The 16812-nt window shown below is 45.9% G+C and overlaps 1 protein-coding gene across 3 annotated transcripts in view; it reads left to right on the top strand.

Moving 5' to 3' along the window:
- RABL6 (RAB, member RAS oncogene family like 6) overlaps nt 1–14836 on the top strand; it is a 72615-nt gene extending 57779 nt beyond the window's left edge. For all 3 annotated transcript variants that reach the window (XM_090021710.1, XM_090021709.1, XM_090021711.1), the window contains 5 exons: nt 3577–3792; nt 4625–4982; nt 7303–7474; nt 11418–11473; nt 12715–14836. In XM_090021710.1, the coding sequence (XP_089877836.1) occupies nt 3577–3792; nt 4625–4982; nt 7303–7474; nt 11418–11473; nt 12715–12909 (997 nt within the window). In that variant the 3' untranslated portion in view covers nt 12910–14836. The remainder of the gene's footprint in view (nt 1–3576; nt 3793–4624; nt 4983–7302; nt 7475–11417; nt 11474–12714) is intronic.
- The last annotated feature ends 1976 nt before the right edge of the window (nt 14837–16812 follow it).

Here is a 16812-nt window from a genome sequence, read left to right as displayed (position 1 = left end):
CAGCCAGTTCTTCAGACCCAAGAACCATGGGTGGATCATAGATCAGTCTGAAGGCTGCTGAGCTGCACAAGTCTCACTCGAGTCTGTAGATGGTGAACACATTACAGCCTAGCATAATTCTTCCAAGATTTATGGTGTCACATATCTGCAGCTGTGACTGCGCATCTGGATTGATGGTGGTCTCTTTCAAGCTTTGAGTGTGCAGTAGAGAGAAATCATGGAATCTCTTCCCTGACTGGCTCATTAGAAATTCAGTATATTTACTGCTTCCTGACCTGCCCTGTCTGATGCACTATGCTTTAGTTTATTTGAAGACTATTAGAGAAGTTAAGCAGGCTCTGAGTAGGTGTTGCTATTTCCTCATTGCCTGAAGCATCTGGTTCAAGTCCATCCATGGGTTACAGATCTGTATTTGAATTCAATTCAGTATTAACCTGTAATTTGTATTGTGGGTCTGTTTTCATCACCTCACTAGACCTTGATCTTGCTCACAACCAATTAGCTTTCCCTGTCCTTAAATCTGTCTAACTTTGAACTCATTCCCTAATGTCTTTGTGGCATGTTCTATTTCAGGAGAGCCATCCAGCTGTGTTAAAAAAACAAATGAGGGGAACTGAGGACATGCTTTCCCTGGAGGTGGTGGTTGAGGGCGGGGGGACTTCCTTTGCCAGCATGTTCTCACACATGCTCCTCTCTCACAGTACATGTGGTTTCCCCCCTGCTTGCTTCAGCTGTTTCCCCTCTGTTTGTTTGGCTCCTACATTAACGTGGCAGTAGGAATGTGTTGGCTCCCGATAGAAAAAGGAATGTTGTCAATGCAGGAGATGGAGCTCGTTGATTACTTTTGATCTTAAAATGTTGAAAGCCGGACGCTCTGGGTTTGAAACAAGGCTTTATTGCTGGTGATGGCACTGCTGGTCTATGCCACCACAGTTTAGCGTGAGAAACCTCCCCCCACCTGCTCCTTGGTTTGCCTCTCAGACCACACACCTCTAAAAGAGCAGTCATTACCTGATGGAGGATGCCCACCCCAGGGATCATGGTTCTGTGCTAATGCAGGCTTGGCAGCTTGTCAAGTACTGTGGAGGTTGGTGCAGTGTGCTGATTTATTTTTCCCTCGTGCTCTGAGTCCCTTCCAGATGGAATCAAGGCCACAAGCTGATACTCATTTTGCATTGTCAGACCTCATTTGTATTGCAGCTCTGATTTTTTATTTATCTGTTTGTTTGTTTGTCTTTCCTTACGTATATTCAGCTTATTGCTTTTCTGTTAAACTGCAGCTAGCTGACTTGTGTGGAAGCTGGAGTGGGAGGCAGCTTCATTATTCATGGCATATAAAGATGACCCATTTCTTATGTGTGTACATACACGTGCTTTCTATTCAGGCTTGGGATGTTGTAAAGAACTGCAAGTCTAGTGCGTGTGCTGATTTGTGAGGACAGTTGCACTGATGGTAGCGGGTATCTGTAGTTGCCCGAGTGATGCAACATTCAAAACAGTGATCTACGAGTCCCTGCACCTGGGAATGTGGTGATAGCATCTGGAAATGTGGTACCAGTAGCATTTTAAGCTAAAGTTGTCTTTATAGAGCAACTTCAATTTTTTTAAGCCATGCCTTCATTTTCTTCAATGTGGTTCAAGAAGAAAGCCATTCAAGTTCTTAATCAGCCCCCCAAACCTCTTAACAAGAAACCCTGCAACATGTGATGTATTGGCATGTGAACCTGTTCTGTAAGCTTAGCAGTGATGTATTCTGCCCTATTGCTTGAAGATCAGACTAGTGAAGGAGAGAATGGAAGGTGATTTGGTTCTTAGGTCTGGAGTAGCAGCCTGCAAAACCTAAGAAGAGGACATTCTCAGTGCTTAGACACTTTATTAAAAAAAAAGAGGAGCAATAAAGAGAGTCCAGGCCAGCCTGCCCTGGTATGAACTTGTCATTGCAGTGTGGTGCCTTGAAGGCGGAAGGGATTTTTCAGGTTTAGGAGGCCTGTGAAAGGACTCCCAGGGAAGGAGCATGGCATAAAACATAAATTTGGCATAATAATATAGTCACATGTTCTAACTATAATGCAAAGGTTGAAAAAAGCTGCGTGCGTATTGGCAGAGGCACGGAGTCCTGAGATAAAATTAACTCATGAACAAAAATCGTGCGGAGTCTGGGTGAGAGGAAAATGGAATTAGTAAAGCAGCCTTCAGTCTTTTGAACTTTTGTTCCCTCAGCAACCGTGTTTGGCAGAGCTGGCCAGTGTCAAGCTTTGCATTGACCAGAGAATCCATGATGCTAGATGCTTTTCTGTACTGAGGATGAGGGACCACAGTGAAGTCATAGCATCTTACTTTTGAGCTTCTGAAGTCTTATCTGTAACTTGCTTTGAATATCTTGTTTTTTTTTATTTACATGCAAATGAGATGGGTTTGTGTAATCTGTGGAGAGTCAGTTAAAGAAAGGTGACTGCTATGTGTGGGTTGGATGCCAGCATAATAAATTCATTTATCAAGAAGGAAATGAGTTCCTCTGAATAGAAAGTATCTAGTGGCTAAAGGAACCAGGATGAGGAAAGGTGGTACAAAAGCTCCCAAGCTTGAATTGCCAGATAAAGTTATATTCCTGACAAGAGCATTAAAATTACAAGCCCTAGGGAAATCAAGATGAGAATTCTCCATTTGTAATTCAGCAGTGAAACTCCCTACCAAAATGTCTGGAAGCATACCCATGCTAAGTCTAAGGTATGCTACAGGTTCTTACGTTATAAATGGTGTGTTCTTAGGTTAATTTGATTGTGGGGCCTCTAAGGATGGATATGGTTTCTGGATTGTTGCCTGCTTCAGGGGACTTTTTAGAAAATAAATAACCTGAAGAAGCTGATAGCTAAAGGTAAGTTCCTGCAGCTGCAACAATGCTGAGTACATTTTAATCCCAGGACATGAAGATCTGGGGAAGCAGTTCCTGTTGTTTAATTGACTAATTTGTGTATGGCATCCTGGAAATGTTTCCGTAAAGTCCTCATTGCAACAGAAGCATGCTTTGTAGCAGGGAAGCCTGACCTTTTCTGACAGTGGTACCGATTTCTCCATCTAAAACTTTGTTGTAACAGCTACTGCCTCCCCTGGCATTTGATTTGTGTGGAGCCCCACACTTTCTTCATGTGCAGCTGAAGCTGGGTCACAGATTAGAGCAGAGGTGTAGGAATGCAGTGTGGGCCTGGACTGGCCATGCATGCCACATGCAGCACAAGCCCTAGGCTGGCATGATACAGACCATGCCAGACAGGCTTCATGTGCCACATGTAGTGCATGGACTGGGGTCAGTTCATGCTGCATGCAGCAGGCAGCATTGCAGGCCAGATGATATAGGTCCACTGGGCTTGAGTGCATGCAGTCAAGTAAGAGACTGCCAACTGCTCACCAGGATCAAAAAAACAAAACATAACCCTTAATTAAGTTAAGGAGGGAATCCTGGAACACACAGTATGTTGGCCTATAGCAGCAATACCAAGGCTGCATTCTAGGATTTGGGAGCATACTTTTGTGAACGCATTCTGCAGAAACTGTATCTAATCCTTGTCTGTATTGCAGTGATGGGGAGGCACTTGGAGGGAACCCTATGGTGGCTGGTTTCCAAGATGATCTGGATCTAGATGACAGGGTGCCCAGCAGACCACCGCAGGCCAAAGAGCTTGTACCAAGCAAAAATATCACCCTGTCAAGTGAGGAGGAGGAGGAGGAGGCGGCAAACTCTAAGGTCATCATCATGGCTGACGAAGATATTGACATGGAACGCGAGAAAAAATGGTAGAGTGCCTCTAGCGACTAAAGTATGGAGTTAGGAATTGACCTCTTGGTCCTATTCTTCCTCAGCCACGGCTTGCTACTTAATCTCAAGCAGGTCCGCTGGGGCTCATCTAGAATGCCCCTTGTATTTAGGGAGAAGGACACTCTTAAGCATGCCCTGCCAATGTATGCCCACACACCAAACCCAGGATTGCAGCTGTGAAGCTGCACCAGGGGATGGTTGCTCTCAAATACACTGAAGACAAGGGTCTTGAGCCTCGTAGTATAGGGAGTGAAAGGCATTTGCAGAACCCTTCCCTGGGGAAGGATGTCCTTAGAATACCACGCAAGTTGCATGGAATGTGACCTGCAGTCATATAAATAATGCAGCAAGGCTTAGCACATAAATAACTGTGGTGATCTCAAGTATCAGCATCCTTAAGGACCAGCCGGCTATCTGGCAGCATTTGTCTTATTGCCAGGAAGATTTCCAGTGTCAAGTGCTTTGTGTAAAACCTGTAGAGTTGCATTACTATTTAGATGTAGGTTACAGGTCAAGAGACATGGATCAGCTAACTAGTTAATTTCCAGGAAGTCACTTTGCTTTGCTACTGCTATGTTGAAGACAAAGCAGAGGAGACATGGACAATATAGAAAAGAGATGGGGATTTCCTAGCTTTCCCCAAACACTTGCATAGCTGAGGGATATCAGAAAGATCCATCTTTTTCCTCTTCTTTGGTTCACTAGGCTCTGGGGTGTTGCTAGCAAAGAAACTTCAGGGAAGAGTACCAAGTTATTCTTTCCATCAGTGCAAAAAGGCTGTTGACAACTTGTCATTTTTATTTTTTAAAGGTCTTCCAGAAATTCTTTGAAACCACAGCATGAAGCAGCTTCCACCAAAGCACTGGATTCAAAGCCTCCAGGCACTTTACCTCCACGTTCTGGGTCTGACAAAAATGGAGGCAGTAAGCTCACCACTGCTCTGCCTGCCCCTGTTGCAGCTGCTCCTACACCTATCGCATCAGCTCAGGGCCAAAAGACCACTTCCCAAAACAAGGGGTCCACTCCCAAACAAAAAGGGGTCAAAGAAGAAAAGCCTGAGGAGTCTGACAGTGATCACGAAGGACCAATAGCCACCCAAATGCTTTCATTCGTTATGGACGACCCAGACTTTGAGAGTGAGGAGTCCGACAGTCAGAAGAAGAAAACGGTAAATAGCCAGTAGTGAGCTGCTCACTGATTACATCTAGGTTCAGCTAGCAGCGTTGGGACATCCCAGTGATGAGAGGTCATGTCTGATCTTTCCATATTCCAGTAACTACAAGATGAGTGCCAGACAGTCTGAAGAGCAGTATGCACTTGAAAGTCATTAGTGCCCTTTGGACTGTTGAATCTGGATGGCTGCTTGCACTGTAGTTGTGGTTTTAAGGTCATGGCGTTACTAAAAATAACCTGGATAGCCCTGAGTTCAATTCAAGCAGCCACGTGCAATGTATATCTTAAAAATACTGGGGATTTTCCATCCTGAGCATTGAGTAGAGAAGTGAGCACACGTAATAGGTTAGAAATAAACATTGCCAAATAAAGTAAATCAGCTGTGCCAGGCTGAAACCCACATTGCCCTTTGTCCCACCCGTTGATGCTGTGGGACAATGAGCAACATGTTCTCCCTGGGTTTGAGGGGCCTGGTTCTGCACACCCCTGGAATTCCAGTGCAGAATCAGACCCCTCAAGGTCTGGGAGTGCCTGCTCGGCTTTCTCCACTTATAGAGAGACTCCCCTGGGTTCTCTGGGGCACATCTCCATAAACAGGGAAAGTTGGTGTATTCCTGTCTTGAGGCATGCCCTGAATTTTCCCAGGGCTCCTCTCTGTAAGTAAGGAAATCTGGGCGGGTGCTCCAGGGGCTTGATGGGCTCAATCTCTTGTGTGGGAATTCCCAGGTTGTGTAGGATCAGGTCCCTTGAGCCCCTGGAGACTTGCCTGCTGGAGCTAGCTGGAAAGTGCAGGCAGCAACCAGCTGTGCCCACACTCTCCCACCACAAAGCAAATATATGTCTGCTGCTAAATAGTAGCACAGATTAACCCCATCTTAGTTGCAGTGACAGATTTTCAAGATTTGTGGCATGAAAAGGGTCATGGTCATCTGTTTGCATGGTCTTTGGGCTGCCATAAAAATTTTTATGGAAGCACAAAGGCAATGAAATGCAATGTCTGTTTCTACCCAGTTTTCTATTGGCAAGTGAAGGATTGAAAGGGCATGCTATGAATGTTTGATGCCTACTTTTTCCTTTGTGGGGTAAAGCCATGAAGTGCTATTATAGAAGGATCTCAACATCCAGCTTAAATCAGGGTAGTTGTAACCTGCTCGGGGCATTCCATAACATGGGCAGCACCTGCTTAACATAGAAGACAGAACTGCCCCCAGCAGAAGACTGCCTAGATGAAGCAGTGTAAGAGTGTGGTCTGAACTCTCAGTATGTTGCTGTTCTGGCCTTTACCTGAGCCAGCTGTGGGCATCTCAGCCTTAGATAACCCCCTTTTGAGTAGGACCATCTGTATAGAAATAGATGACCATGATTTGCAAGAAAGTCTCCGTGCCTGAAGCTCAGTAGTACATGTTCCCAGTGTCTAAGGTGGTTACTATTGAGCGCCCTTGGGGAGTGGGTTCTGACATGCTCATTTCACTCTATGATCCCACAGGAGTAATTACTACCCCAATGTGTCTCTCCCTTTTTGCCCAGGTGTTGGTTTTAATCAGGTAACTTTCCATTTTTCAATATTGTCAGTGCTTGCTGCGCCCAGCATTTTAATGTGAAAACAAAGTCTTTCTGAACAGGGTTATGCCTCCTTGTACATGATTACTGACAGCAGGATTTACTGGTAAGCGCTGCATTGCAGCAGTGTCAGGGAGATGCCCTTCTGCATAAAAATGCTTTTCCAGTGAAATAAGTATTGGCTCAGTTGAGCAGTGCAAAGCAGTGTGCCTTTCATTAAGAGGCACAAGGCTGCCCAGGAGGCTGGAAACGCAGGTCAGCTGAATAGACATGGAGCTTAGGCTACTCCTGAGACTATTGTATAGGAAAGAACTTAGTTGCTTGAGGATCAGCTGGCAAGCATGGCAAGGGCTTTGTCAAGCTGAGAGGGAGCATGGCAGAGGGGCTTATTCCAGCAACACAAAATGCTTCTCCAGGACTGTGCATTGCCTTCATGTTGCTTCAAGCCCATTTGACTCCAGATCGGCGCATAGCATGGAATTTGTGGTGCTGCCAGTTAAGGAAAATAGGTGTTCAGCCCATTGTATGTGAAGTCCTAATCTACAGTCCATCCCCCCCACCCCCCAATAAAGCATTTTATATCACTGTTCCAATCCAGTAGTGCCTAGACACTTTCATTTAGTATGAATTAAGTGAACCTGCATTTAGGATCAAACATGTGACAACAGCTTCTCAGTAATAACAGCTCAGTTTTTCTACCCTCCCCTCACTTTGAAAGACTGGTGCTTGATGTGCCTGCTATTCCTTGCCTCTAGGATGAGTTCCCAGTCCGAGAAGATCTCTCAGATATCTCTGATGAAGATGCCTCATTGGCAAGACCCCCACAGCCTGTGAAGCCTGCAATCCACTCATTTAAATTGAAGAATGACTCGGACTTGTTCGGCTTGGGCTTGGAAGAAACTGGTACAAAGGAGAGCAGTGATGAAAGTAAGCTGTTAAGGCCATATGCTGGGTTTGTTCCTCTTACTAATGTTTGTCAAACCGTTGGGTTTTTTGCCACCTGAAATAGTTTGGGGTTAAGAAAAATGGTTTGCACAACATAAAGCATCCCCAGCATCACCCAAAACCTTGTGTGAGTTTTGCTTAAAATAGTAACGTTAATGTTTTTTCTTTTACCCCAATAGGGAGAGAAGAGAGGGAGGAGTGCAGGTGGTGGGGGATCAGCAGCTGTATTATTTCTGTCCCAGGTTACAGCAGGAGCCTGCATTTCACAAGCGTGTTCCTATGACATCTCCTGCCTAGTTTTGCACTTCCAAGAATTGTGTTCATCGCTGTAGCACCCGAGCACTGACAGGTTTGGAGAGGTTCAGACAAACTGTTTGTAGGCCACAAAGCCTTTGAGGGCTCCATCTATGGTTGAATACTGCTTTTTTGGGAGGTGTGTAGGTGGAGCTGTTGGACTGCCGTGATCTAAGTATTCTTTCTGTTTCCTGAGGGGAGCTCTCCATGTTACACAGAGAAGTTTCCAGTTTGATTGGCATTACTGAAAAGCTGCTTCCTACAGATCTGCCCCTGCAGTCACCTGGAAAGATAGGAAAGTAAAGACTTCAGGGGAGGAAATTCTGTAAGAAGCACAGAAGGGATTTGACATTGATTAGATGTTCTAAAAGTATGACTGAGATGTCAAGGACCATCCTAACTCCTTCACCCTGTCGCCTTCAGTTTCTGAGCAGCACAACTTGAAATAACTGGCTAGAAATTGTGCTGCGGGGCCCAAATCAATAATTCACTTTTAATTTAGTGTGTGGCTATTAATCCTGCGGGGGTTTTCCTGTCCCTACCTTCTGAGAGAAAGCTAAAAAACATATTCTAGCATTTGGTCAGAGAGTAGCATTGCCAGCAGTCACATTGTGAGGTGGCTGACCCTTTCAGCTGATCAGTAAAAAATATAGCTAAAATATGTGGCCTTCAGAAACCAACTTCTGAAATGCAGAGTAGTCAGGAAAATCTGCATGTGGATGGACAAATTCAGATTCTTCTGTTTAAAGAAGGTTCTTGGAACCAATAAAAGATCAGCCATCAAATTGATGGCACAGTCAGCAATTGTTAAAGTATCCTACAAATGTTTAGGCAGTTATTAAATTTGAGACTCTTGATACAATAGAAATAGTCACTAGGGCTGTACGAGGCTTTGGATCTGGAGAAGCTGCGGATGCCTCAGGGTCCGAAGCAGCACATCCGGGTCGAAGCACTGGCCTTGTTAGGCTTCCCAAAGCAGTTCGGAGCTTCCAAAGAGCTTCGAAGCCTCCTCGGAGATTTGGCCATAGGGTCTAATGGGGAAACAATAAAATATCTGTAACTTTGTTTTTTTGTCCAATTTGGATGAAATTTTCAGGGGTGGTAGACTCTGCAGAGAGGAAGAAACCTGCCAAGTTTCAAGAAGATCGGTATGGGGGCAACTGTACCTCAAATTCTTGAAAGCAAAACTCCTGTCACGTCTATGTGTTCCAACCCAGGGGGGTCAAAACAGCAGGGCTGGTAGCTCTTACTGAGGCCACAAAGCCTGCCAAGTTTCAAGGAGATTGGTGCAGGGTTTTGGGGGGAAACCTGGTCCGGAGCTCTGGATTGGATTGCAGCCATCCAAAATGGCCGAATCCAAAGCTGGATCGGATCGCTGCCGACTCGCACAGGCCTAATAGTCACTGTAATAACAGTGGCTCAGGATCAAAGTCTCCTGCATATCATTTTTTTCAATAAATTGTTTCAGCAATATAGACCATTATCCCCTGAGGATGTTCTAATCTGCTAGCACTGACTCTTAAACACTAACTCCAGGTTGTTATATGTACTAATCAGATCACACTTGGGCATTAATTCCAGTTGTCAAAGATGCCTGCTCCTGTTAAGCAGCAGTGAGGTGTCGAACTCCTTTAAGTCAAACCTGCAATTTGCCACCTCATCATGACGTTTAATTTCCATTCTAATGGTGGCTATAAATATTTTGCTTGTCTCAGATCAGGTTTGTCAAACTTGTGTTGTGCCCAAACCACAGGTGGCCTTGTGGGCTGGATCCAGCCCAGGGTATGAGGAAGCAGCAATGGCAGCTTCAGATCCAATCTGGAGCACATGGCAGTGCCAGCCCCTGCCCTGTGCCAGAGCTACTGCTGCCGTGTGCCCTTTGCCACAGCGGGGACTCTAGCTCCAGCACTGGGCTTACAGCTGGGGTGGAAGAGGAGTGTAGGGCTGCCAGCAGTGGCAATGAACAAAGCAGCTAGAGAGCAACTGGGCTGTGTCAGCCCTTGTTTGCCCTCCTGCCACTGGTTGCCGTGTCCATCAGAAGAGGGCCTTAGATCCTGTGGCGGGCCACTCTTTTCCACCTGCCTCCCTTTCCCCAATGTCTGAGGGTCCATCAGTAGTCCACTAAGCTGCTTCAAGCAGCTCCACAGGCAGTATGTCCAACACCCCTGATTTAGATGAACAACTTGCAGGTGTGTGGCTTTCCTGTTCTGAAGGAAGTGTATAGAAACAGCCTTTGAAGCTGCTTGGAGTTCCCTGATCCTTTTCACCATTGTGTTTTAGTCTGGGTATGATGCAGAGACTATGCTGGTTTTGTAGGTTGGCAGTCTTACTAATGGAGAAGTGAGGTCAAGTCCCATAACCTGGAAGGTCTGTCAACGGGCTTTATTGGTTACTTAGGAGGTAGGTGGGCAGAGCTGCTCTTCTGTGACTTGAGTCCCATCACCAGAGAGTGGGGCTTTAAGACTGGGCAGGTGAAAAAGGGCACTTGCCGTGTGGTCCCATTCTGTCATCACTTGTTCAGGATATCTGTGATCTGTAGGGGGAGGTAATGAAATAGTTTGGACTGTAGTGCTATTGATAGGCAGGTCAACCTAACTCTGTTTCTTCAGACAGAACCAGATCTTCTTTCTGTAGTTTTCTTTCTTCCTCCATGCCCCCCTCTCAGGGGTGTGGATGAGTGAGAACCTGAAGCTTTGCATAGAGCATGTATAAGAGATTGGCAAGAGTGGGGGAAAATACCCTGGAGGTAGCAGGTTTGGTGCCTGCCCATATTATTGAAGGATAAGCCTAGTCTTAGTTGTCAGCTGCAGCTTCTGTGTTCTCTTGGAGTTAAACTATTTCTAGGCATAGAACAATTACCCCTAAGTGTTGGCCAGAAAACTGTGATCTTTCCTCTTTAGTGCAGATGTTGATGCCACACTCTGGCCCCTTGAGCCTGCTTCATGAAGATATTCCAAATATATCTTATGTAGGCTGCCCTGGAAGACCTTTTAGAAGCTTCAGCTATGCAGAAAGGGCTGCCTGCCTGCTTGGCAGTGCTGGTTGTAGAAGTCTTGTCGCATTTGCATCTGTACTACTTTCCAGTTCTTTTCCTCATGCAATTCAGAGGGTTGCTTCTGCTATCTGGTTTTCTAAGTTTTGGGTTCTGTCTATCTTGGAGATTTCAGCTTCCATGCTCAGGCAGAAGCAGTAAAGCTCCACTCTGAAATCAGCTGCCTGTTTGGTTTTCCACAGCCCCAGGTTGACCTGTAGGCCAAGTAGCATGACTCATCTGATGACTGAGTCTCACTGGAGGACTAGCAATATGAAGTGTGAATGTTTAAGTGACCCAGGTCCACAGGCATTGTGGTTTATAGTTGAAATGTGCCTGCCGACTTAGCAGTGCGTGTGTTTGGATAGCTGTAAAACCAGAATCGGATACATGTCTCTAAGTCATACCAAAATTTCTGGTTAAGGAGTTAGTTCTTTGGGCTGTTCTCTTTGGTGTTGAAATTGAAGATCTTCCCAGCATCAGCACTGGTGCAGTCTCTCCTTATCACTAGGAGACCAAGGCTGACTAGTGGAAAATGCATTCACTATGTCATTTTACTGGAGAAAACAAACAATATTTCCTTTTTTTTTGTTTGAACAGATAAAGAGAAGCAATCTTCCAAGGAGAAAAAGAAGAAGAAAAAGAAGACTAAAGAGGTAGAGCTTCATTCCCCACTGTAAATTCTACCAGCACAGTTTCTGCTTATCACTCAGAAAAGCTGCAGGGTCTTGTGGCTGTCTTTCTTAAAGCCTGGATTTTCCTCCAGGCATTGAGGCTGTCTATTTGGGGGCTGAGGGGAGGGGGGGTATTTTAATTAGAGCAGCTCTGAGAGCTCCTCTAATTTAAAAGTGCCTTCAGTGTCATGTGTATTCAGTATCCCATGCTTCAGAATGGCAATGGGGGAGCTTTAACCACCAGTTTGAGGTGCAGGGATGCTGAATAGCAGGCATTGGAGGAGTCCCTGTTCCCCCGAGCACTACCAGGAGTGACAAGAAATAACGGTCACAAGCTGGCAGAGGGTACATTTAGGCTAGATATCAGGAGGCACTACTTCACTGTCAGGGTGGCTGGGATCTGGAGCCAACTTCCAAGAGAAGTGGTGCTGGCTCCTACCCTGGGGGTTTTTAAAAGGAGGCTGGATGAATACCTTGCCGGGTTGTTTGACCCCAGTACTTTTTCCTGCCATGGCAGGGGGTTGGACTTGATGATCTGCTCAGGTCCTTTCCGACCCTACCAACTATAAAACTATGAATAGACATGATGCAGAGGCTGCTGCAACGTGTTAATTAGCACACTCCAGCAAACTCAATTAATCAAGTCTGCTTCAATGCGTGTCCTAAAAGAGCAAAGCATTTTTAACTTGGAGGGCCAGAGAGATTGGCAGTCCCTCAGGACTCCAGACCATTAGCTCCTTCACAGTTTAAAAGCAAACTTTGAGAAATATCAAGTTTAAAAGATAAAATCAAAAAATGCAGTGTGCAGTCTATTATAACACTGGGTTATAAAGTACAGCACAGGCATATTGGATGGAAAACATGCTATTTAGCTAAATTGATGTCGTCAATGGTGTGTCCAAGAAAGAATAAATCCTTTGAGCTTAACAAGAGAGCAGCAGTTGGTTTGTTACCTAAGAGCAGTGCTTCTAAACTTGGATATTGTGACTAGCCCTCTTAACCCAACAGGAGGCTGCTTGCATGCATCATGCATGGCTTTGTATCCTTCTGGTCTATGACTGCAGAATGGCCTTGTGTTCCTAACCTCCTATTCCTTGCTATTGGGCTTTATTCGTTTAGTAAAATTCCCACCAACTCTAGGTTTTGTTTATAGGGGCAAGGAAAATGCATGGTCAGTAACTAGCTGATACTGTTAGAAAGAAGCTTGTCTTGTTGTTTTGCAGGAAGAGGAGAAGTCCGTGAAGAAGAAAAACAAACACAAGAAGAGCAAGGAGAAGGAGGAGAGCAAAGATGAAAAGAAGAAGAAAAAGAAGAAAAGCAAGGAGAAAAACAATGAGCTAGATGAACTGGAGGCCTTTTTGGGAGGTGGAGCTAGCACCAGCAAGCAGCAAGGGGGTGGGGACTATGAGGAGCTGTAGGCTTGTCATGCGTGCAGTCGGCGGACTCTTCTCTCAGTGGCTATCACCTTCTCTTCTGAGCCACACCAGGACAGGGGCAGATGTAGAAAGCTTTGGCCAATTGTGGTCAGTTCTAGCGGAGCAGAAGTGGCAGAAGGAAAGCTTTACATCTGCGTACGCTGTTCTGGGGCAGTGGCTGCTTGGAAAGTACACGCAGTCATGGCAGACTTGTGTAAGGTGACTGGTTGAGGTATGGCAGTGTGGCAAGAGGTGTTACCATCCCCACATCTGGTGCTTAGCCCTCTTTTTTTTTCTCCAGAGAATCCAGGCTGGGGGTGGGGAGGTGAAGGCGAGAGGACCTACTTCTGACTCCCCCCCAGCATATTCCACTGCTGCACACCTGACATTCCTGTCTGAATAAATGAATGCAGCAAACCATGCCGCATGAAAGCATCGCACTCTCACCTTGTGACTAATCAAGTCTCTTAACTTTTTATCCTTCCTATTTTTTTAATGACAAAGCTGGTGTTGGCCTTTGCCCCGTCAGGCAATTGACAAGCTTTAAATTGAGCAGACACCATTATTGTACAGCTTGTAATGCAGCAGCCACAGGGCCAGAAACAAGAGAGAGTGGAATCCTTCTGGAAGGGATGTTTCTGCGCAGCAGCTTCATGAACTCTCACTGGTGCTGCTGTTGAAATCCATGCAAGCCACATTGATTTCCATGGCCCCAGTGTCTTTGACACTACACGTAAGCTGCTATGCAGTTTGGGAAGACAATGCAAAGCTATCTTTAAAAAGAGAAACAAAACAAAATGCTTTTCCTGATATCCCACCCTGGCCTTGAATTTGCATACACTAGAACTCCAGCCCTACAGTACCTCTCAGGGACATGACTACTGGATAGTAAAGAAGAAAGCCAGAGCTTCAAAATGGTTTACAGAAAAGTGTTAGCATGGCAAGGCATTCACGTCTCAGGCATTTTACACTTGTGCTGTAAGATGGCTGCCTCCCCCCATTGAGTGAGGAAACCATTGAGGCTGGGGACAGTGTCCCTCCTTCAGTCGAGTTCTGCAGACACCAAAAGCCAGGTTTACCAGGCTGAGCCTCCCAGCAGTTGGTGGCCCCTTCCTTGCCCAGAGGACAGAACCTCCTTGTCACATGAATTTTCAGTGGCTTTTATTTTGGGCTTAGGAACTCAGAGCTGTGTACCAAGGCATGTTCAGCAGCATGGGTCATAGATGGTTATCAATACCATTGGCCTACTATCCTTGCCTGCCCGTGCAGCCCCTGTGTTTTTAAGAAGCCAGTTAGTACGCCTGCCCTGCTAACTGTGTTCTTGTCTCCCCCCAAGGCCCATCCTAGTAAAGCATTTCCACATTTTTATGTATGCATTCTTTTGATGCTTGTAGGTTGGTTTCTCCCCTCTCCCCTCTTTGAGTTATGAAATGTGGATTGTGAAATCCAAACTGCGCTTTCCATCTACTTTCCCATGAAGCAAGATGGTGCTTTGGATCCATCCTCTACTTCAGAGTTGCCTTGAACAGCAAACAGTTGCTCCATTTTATTCCTTTCCTTCCCTCCCCGCCCCTCGCCCCTGGAATGCACTTGTGATGGTTTATATGTACAACAAACCAGGGTCTTGCTGCATGAGCAGAATTATTGTTTCCACTCCGTTTTCTGTTCAAGGCATTTTTGTTTCATGTGACACTTTTAGGGAATTTGCATGGGACATGTCAACCTTCACCTGCTGGGGAGGAAAAATCTCATCCCAATGCAAAACAGTTCACAGCCTCTTCTCCATCCAAAAAGGAATCAAGACGTTGGAGCTACAGCTGGCCACCTTCTTGAAAGTGTTTCTGTTCTGTAAAGATTTTGGGTCATGTTCCATTTTGCATTGGAAAACCTGGTGCACTCCATTCTGACTATAAAGCTCTCTGGTGTACAATTGCCTCTGTACATTTTCTTATCCATGATAAACTCCTGCCTATTAGAGCTGAGACTGCATGGCCTCCCAGGACTGGTGTGCCATGGGTGGGGGGTTAGTAACTCTGTCCCTCCCTGATCACTCTTTAACGATGGCATTTTCTTAAAGGGGCCACCAGGTCAAAAGTTGGTTTTAAAAAATCCTCCTTGCATGTGTGTGCTAAACACATGAGATTATTAAACCTGCAAATTTAAACTCTGCCTCTTTAGCAGTTCTGCGGTTTGTTCAGACACTGCATTTCTCTCAGCTGGGATGATGCCAATAAACAAATTGGTTTCAGGCTCCTTTATAAACAGTTCCTAAGGGATTTTACTTGCACACTAATACACAAAGCTGTACTTTTGTACATCGAAAAAAATTCTGGGGCTTTTCTTTTGTCTCGGTGACGGTTTTCCTAATCTAAGTATTAACCAAATCTAACCTGCCAGTGGTCCTTTTTATTTTCCTTACATCCAGGGTCTCAGCCCAAAATGTGGTGTCAACACTGGGAGGGTTAAAACAAGAAAAAGGAATTGGGAGTCATCACCAGGGATCTGTGTTTTCTATTCGCCATATAAAATGTGGTTAAACTCAGATTTTTCTCAGTTTGAGAAAAACCTGGATCTTCTCAGGTTGAAAGAAAAAAATGGGGAAGCGGTGGGTTTCCTCTTGCAGGCTGACAGTTCCAGCCTGCGAGGGCTGGGGAAAGCGGGAGAAGGGCGATCAGCAGGGGGTACCATTGCAAGTACACATGCCTGGAAGCCTGGAAAGCAGCTCGCCACCGGTATGTCTGGTGGGAGGTGGGGGGAATTGAGAACCTCATAGGGTGGGAGGGAGTTGGACAGGGCTGGGGGTGCTGCTGCCCAGCTGGGATGGTATGTGGGGCTTGTGGCTCAGGGTCAGGATGCACAGTCACAGGGCCCAGATGGGAAGCAGGATGTCTGGGGCGGGGGGGGATGTTGGGCTGGCTTCCCACTGCTGTATGCATTCCTAGGGAGGGACATGGGGCATGTACCCCTCAGATTTGTGCATGGGATGGAGGTGGGCTGCCCTGCTACCCTTCCCCTCAGGGCCTCTGCAGCCCAGTGAGCAGGACCTGACAGGGCTGGGCAGATAGGCTTGTTTCCACTGCTGGGAGGTCCCCACTGCTCTGGTGAGGTATCCGTTGCCCACCCAGCGCAGTGTGGGTGGTGCTGAATTGTCTCCCTGGCAGGTGCGGTGGTCAGTGGGTGCAGACCCTGGCTCCATGGCTGTAGCAACTGGGGGTCTGTTCCAGTAGGGCTGGGTGGAGCAGGGGACCGTGGGTGAGGAGTGGGGGGCAATGGCATGGGTAGGGCACCAGCATATCCAGGCTGCTCAGCACCCCAAAGTAACAGAGGCGAGACGGCCACAACTGAACCCTGGGGCAGGGGGAGCTCTGTTCTCCATGATAAAAAAACCCAAAATCAATTGCCAAAATTTATATGCATTTAGAATTTATTTTATTATAATGATTGGGGCACTGATAGGCTTCCAAATTGCTTTAAAATTGTAAATGCATCAATAAAATATTGTTCAACTGATACCCATATATATTAGTGGCATTTTAATCATGAAAAAATGCTGATTTTGGGGGTTTTAATCAAGAGAATTTGTGATTATTTTTTTTAATAAAAGAATTTGCTATTTTTGAACAGAAAACCAGAATCCCTGTCATCACATTCCTAAAGGTTCCTTTAAAAAGAGAGGTGTTAGCAACCTCTCCTCCTTTGAAGTAGCTTTGATTGCCAGGCTTTAACAGATAAAGCACTGGTCTAGGACACCAGAGGGTTCAGTTCTCCCTGCTGCAGATCTGTGATTTTGGCAAGTTAATCTCTTGGAGTCTTGTTTCCCCTCTTGACTGCGGGGATGATAATCCCTGTCACATCATGGTGGTGAAGATACTTTTTGAGCACGTCAGACATTCATGATGCTGCGGT

The sequence above is a fragment of the Crocodylus siamensis genome, chromosome 11 (genome assembly GCF_052110815.1).
Source record: "Crocodylus siamensis isolate JL-2025a chromosome 11, ASM5211081v1, whole genome shotgun sequence".
Classification (NCBI taxonomy): Eukaryota; Metazoa; Chordata; order Crocodylia; family Crocodylidae; genus Crocodylus; species Crocodylus siamensis.
The sequence above is the reverse complement of the archived record's forward strand: the minus strand, read 5'-3'. Positions and strand labels throughout refer to the sequence as shown.